Source organism: Antechinus flavipes, chromosome 2 (assembly GCF_016432865.1).
Source record: "Antechinus flavipes isolate AdamAnt ecotype Samford, QLD, Australia chromosome 2, AdamAnt_v2, whole genome shotgun sequence".
In the NCBI taxonomy this organism is placed as follows: domain Eukaryota; kingdom Metazoa; phylum Chordata; class Mammalia; order Dasyuromorphia; family Dasyuridae; genus Antechinus; species Antechinus flavipes.
In genome coordinates, this window is record NC_067399.1 from 370,265,897 (window position 1) to 370,271,745 (window position 5,849).

The 5,849-nt window shown below is 35.5% G+C and overlaps 1 protein-coding gene across 1 annotated transcript; it reads left to right on the top strand.

The window, feature by feature from the left end:
- The first annotated feature begins 429 nt into the window (after positions 1 to 429).
- Positions 430 to 4,602, top strand: LOC127546712 (histone acetyltransferase KAT2B-like). Its single transcript, XM_051973689.1, is given in 2 exon segments — positions 430 to 445; positions 1,412 to 4,602. Coding segments are annotated over 2 exon segments (1,260 nt in total). The 3' UTR covers positions 2,656 to 4,602.
- Positions 4,603 to 5,849: the final 1,247 nt, after the last annotated feature.

Sequence of the window (5,849 nt, forward strand, 5' to 3'; positions counted from 1 at the left end):
ATTTTTAAAATATTTTTTCCAATTACATGTAAAAATACTTTTCCTAATTACATTGCTTTTTTAAAAAAAAATTGAGTTTTAAATTTTCTTCTTTCCCTATCTTTCCCAAGTGCAGCACTCTTTTCATGCCACACCATATAGGATTCTTAATCAGAATTCTACTCATTAGTAATGGCTTCTGCAGTCAACCCTGATACCTGCTTAGCTATATGAAAATTCATTTCTCTCAGACTTTTAGTTACAATATTTCACAATATAGCAAGAAGTTAATTTGCCTCTGAAACTTAAGATCTTTATAGATTGGGAAGGAAGCAGTGAGGTAGAAGTAAATGGAAAATATATCAGAGCCTTAATTTGCTATTACAATGGAATTTGAAACTATTTTCAGTTTTGTTTGGGAGGGGGGTTTGTTCTAAGACTGTGTGTAGAATGTCGCTTTGGATCTGTGAGATTCTGTAGTGCTAATAAATAGTAGTTAGTGTGGCACTGAACATAGCAACTTTTCCAATCATCTCTATGGAAACGAAATTTGTGTTCATGATGAGGAGGAGGTTTTCCTGCCCTGAATGTAGGCAGGATTGCAAGGCAGGCACAACAAGGTTATGTAACCAGATCATTTTTAGGTGAGCAGGTGAGATTTTTTTTTGTATGATTTGTTTTGATACTGAATTTATTAGACTACTTATCAACTACCCAGAATTATGCTTCTCTTTTTCCTCTCTTTTTGAAGTATTTTATTCCTAATTTTGCAATGGCTTCTTTCACTCTGGTTTACTAAGTCTTAAAAATGTCTTTTTCATACACTCTAAATCACTCTTGCTTAGAGCCACATAAATTAAGACCACTATGAAGTACCACTTCACATCTCTCAGATTGGTTACAATGATAGGAAAAAATAATGATAAATGTTGAAAGGAATATGGGAAAACTGGGAAACTAATGCATTGTTGGTGTAGCTGTGAAATGACCCAATCATTCTTGAGAGCAATTTTGAAGTATGCCCAAAGAATTGCCAAACTGTGCATACCCTTTGATCCAGCATTGTCTCTTCTGGGTCTGTATCACAGAGAGATCATAAAAGAAGGAAAAAGACTCACCTCTGCAAAAATATTTGTATCAGCCCTTTTTGTAGCAGCAAGGAATTGGAAATCGAGTGGATGTCTTTCAGTTGGGGAATGGCTGAATAAGTTATGGTATATATGAATGTAATAGAATATTATTGTTTATTGAACAATAATATTCTACAAGAAATGATAAGAAACTGATTTCAGAAAAGCTTGAAGAGACTGAGATGAACTGATTCTGAGTGAGCCAAAAACATTGTACACAGTAAGAACAAGACAATGTGATGATCAACTGTGTTGGACATTGTCTTCTCAGCAATGTGGTGATTCAAGAAAATCTTAATAAGACTTGGGATGTGGGAACCGAGGAGAAAAGAGAAAAATGAACGACCTTCATCCCCTGGAGGAGACCAAGAGACCCAGAGTTGTAGGGGATATTCCCATTGAGTTGATCAATGAAGTCATGTCTACCATTACAGACCCTGCCGCAATGCTGGGACCAGAGACCAACTTTCTATCAGCACATTCAGCCCGGGATGAAGCCGCCAGGCTGGAAGAGCGCCGGGGTGTGATAGAATTCCATGTGGTTGGCAACTCTCTGAATCAGAAGCCTAACAAAAAGATCATGATGTGGCTGGTTGGCTTACAGAATGTCTTCTCTCATCAGCTCCCTAGAATGCCCAAAGAGTATATCACACGCCTCGTCTTTGACCCTAAGCACAAGACCCTCGCTCTGATTAAAGATGGCCGTGTGATCGGTGGGATCTGTTTCCGAATGTTCCCATCGCAAGGATTCACAGAGATTGTCTTCTGTGCCGTAACTTCCAATGAGCAAGTCAAGGGCTATGGAACTCACCTCATGAATCACCTGAAAGAATACCATATAAAACATAGCATCCTGAACTTTCTTACGTATGCTGACGAATATGCAATTGGATACTTCAAGAAACAAGGTTTCTCCAAAGATATCAAAGTACCCAAAACCAAATACGTTGGCTACATCAAGGACTATGAAGGAGCCACACTGATGGGCTGTGAATTAAACCCCCGGATCCCATACACAGAATTTTCTGTCATCATCAAAAAACAGAAAGAGATAATTAAGAAGCTGATAGAAAGGAAGCAAGCCCAGATTCGAAAGGTCTACCCTGGACTTTCGTGTTTTAAAGACGGAGTACGCCAGATTCCAATAGAAAGCATTCCTGGCATTAGAGAGACAGGCTGGAAACCAAGTGGAAAAGAAAGAGGCAAAGAGCCCAAAGATCCTGATCAGCTTTACAGCACATTAAAGAACATCCTGCAGCAGGTGAAGAGCCATCAAAGCGCTTGGCCCTTCATGGAACCCGTGAAGAGAACGGAAGCTCCCGGATATTATGAAGTTATAAGGTTCCCTATGGATTTGAAAACCATGAGTGAATGACTCAAGAATAGGTACTACGTATCTAAGAAATTATTCATGGCAGACTTACAGCGGGTATTTACCAATTGCAAAGAGTACAACCCCCCTGAGAGCGAATACTACAAATGTGCCAATATCCTGGAGAAATTCTTCTTCACCAAAATTAAGGAAGCTGGATTAATTGACAAGTGAAAACTTTTTTTTCCCTTCTCCCTTGTAGCAGTTAATGTCACCAGGCCTGATGAATGGAGTTCAATTTCAAAGAACCGGGACAATGTATTGAAGATACTTATACATGTTTTAAACTAGCACTTTTCCAAAAAAACAAAACAACAAAAACAAACTACTCTTATAGCTTTTCAGATGTGTATTTAAATGGAAGTTACAGAACATTTTTATTTTATGAAATAGATTTTACTCTTTACTATTAATGTACATTTTCTACGGTGTGTAAAATTTAGGAGTATGTTCAGTGGTAGGTAATCAGGGATTTCCTCCAGGCCTACGTGGGAGGAGATTGCACATAGTACCAAGTTTTGGGGGCTTTGGAAAAATTTCCAGACCATGAATGTCTTTAGTTTGTTTTCTAATGGAGTGACAGAGTTTATTTTTATTTTGTTCAGGAGAACATTAAGGAAGGGAAGAGTAATTAAAAGTCCTTTTTTTAAAAAGGTGAAATACATTATGTTTGAGGTCTCATTGTAGACCTTTTATAAATATATATATATATTTTTAAAAACACTCATCTAGGTGAGGTGCTGTGAGCAGTTCTGGAGTATGCAAATCTGAAGGCAGGCGGCTGAGTCTCTTTGGACATTCTGTACCGCTAAGACTTTTTCTAAAAATTTGGATTTAAAAAAAAAATACTATCTACCTATATTAACTTGGGACTTCATGACCACTATTTTCATATTCTTTTTCACCAGATAGATGTGTCATGTCCTATTCTCACTTTGCTTATGCAGGACATAAGTTCCTCAAGTAGCCTCAAGAACTACTTGAGTCACCAAGAGTAGGGGCTCATTCATTCATTCACATGTTTTGCTGGAGCCTGTCTACTTTTTAAAAAATAGTCATATTCTTGTTCTGTGAAATTCGTGAATTAAAAAAAAAATTATCCCCATAGTATGTTCAAGGACATCAGCTTATTGCAAGATCCCACCAAACAAGTCCTCCAGGTTCTGCATTTGTCTATGGGAAATCTATTTTCTATCGAGTTTTACAGTCAGTATTTTACTACTATGGTGGTATCACACCCAGAAGCCTGTCCCATTCCAACTCTATTCTACAACTTCGTTATGTTGTCATTACATTTCAGCTCAACACTGGGATATGTTTACGGATTACACTACGGGGAACAGTGGTACATTTTACCAGTCCAGCTCTGGGAAAACCATCTCCTACAAAATACCAAGGAAGACCAAACTTAATGTCCTTGACACTAATTTTTTTTTTTTTTGTGATGCAATTATAGAAACTTTATTTTGTAAAAGGCTGAATCTTAACCTTTGTTTATATTGGGTAGAAAAACCTCATGATTACAGCGATAACAGAGGTAATCACTGGCTGTGAATTTGCCAGAAATAGAGTATGTGAGGGAAAATGAGGGTATGGATAGGTTGCAGAATATCGTTGGGCCAATCGATGTCACATTGGAATCATGGTAATAGGTATGGAAAAGAGCTACTTGGAAAACTTGCTCACATTAAAAAATGCCTCAACTTTTTTTTTTTTTAAACCAACTTGAATATAAATAAACTTATTATGGAGTACAGAGATGCAATTGTATGAAGGTCCCTGGTACTGGTTTTAAATGTTTTGTAAACTGGGCATTGTATAACATCTGTTGAGCTTGGTAACCTGTGAAAGTTGGTTATTTTCTGGGTAGATTTTCTTACATAGTATTGTCTTTAAAAAATCAGATTGTCTCTTCTATATTGAAAGCATAATTTATGTTTTCTAATTTAAAAATTAATATTTTCATATAGATATTGTGCAATAAAAGCTGAAGTAGGATGTGTGGTTTTTGCAAATGCTTTAACAGCTGATAAAATTTTACATTTGTAAAAATTAATATATTGTACTGGTACAAAATAGTTTTAAATTATATTTTAAAAAGTTCTAAAAAAAAAAAAATAAGACTTGGGATGGAAAAATGCTATCCACAACCAAAGAGAACTATGGATATTGAAGGTGGATTGAAACATACTATTTTCTAGTCAGGAGCATATATTTTAAACCATTAGTAAGCATCATATGCAATGGGGAAAAAATGGAACTTTCCCAGTAAGATCTGGAGTGAAGCAAGGTTGCCCACTATCACCATTATTATTCAATATTGTATTAGAAACACTAGCCTCTGCAATAAGAGTCGAGAAAGAGATTAAAGGAATTAGAGTAGGCAATGAGGAAACCAAACTATCACTCTTTGCAGATAATATGATGGTATACTTAGAGAACCCCAGAGATTCTACTAAAAAGCTATTAGAAATAATTTATAACTTTAGCAAAGTTGGAGGATACAAAATAAATCCCCATAAATCCTCAGCATTTTTATACATTACCAACAAAATCCAACAGCAAGAGATACAAAGAGAAATTCCATTCAAAATAACTGTCTACAGCATAAAATATTTGGGAATCTATCTAGCAAAGGAAAGTCAGGAATTACATGAGCAAAATTACAAAAAACTTTCCATACAAATAGAATCAGACTTAAATAACTGGAAAAATATTAAGTGCTCTTGGATAGGCCGAGCAAATATAATAAAGATGACAATACTCCCTAAACTAATCTATTTATTTAGTGCTATACCAATCAGACTTCCAAGAAAATATTTTAATGATCTAGAAAAAATAACAAAATTCATATGGAAGAACAAAAGATCGAGAATCTCAAGGGAATTAATGAAAAAAAATCAAATGAAGATGGCCTAGCTGTACCTGATCTATAACTATATTATAAAGCAGCAGTCACCAAAACCAATCTAAGAAATAGATTAGTTGATCAGTGGAATAGGTTAGGTTCACAAGACAGAATAGTCAACTATAGCAATCTAGTATTTGACAAACTCAAAGATCCTAATTTTGGGGATAAGAATTCATTATTTGACATAAACTTCTGGGATAACTGGAAATTAGTATGGTAGAAATTATGCATGGACCCACACTTAACACCATATATCAAGATAAGATCAAAATGGGTCCATGACCTAGGCACAAAGAACGAGATTATAAATATATTAGAGGAACATAGGATAGTTTATATCTCAGACTTGTGGAGGAGGAAGAAATTTGTGACCAGAGATGAACTAGAGATCATTACTGATCACAAAATAGAAAATTTTGATTACATCAAATTAAAAAGCCTTTGTACAAACAAAACT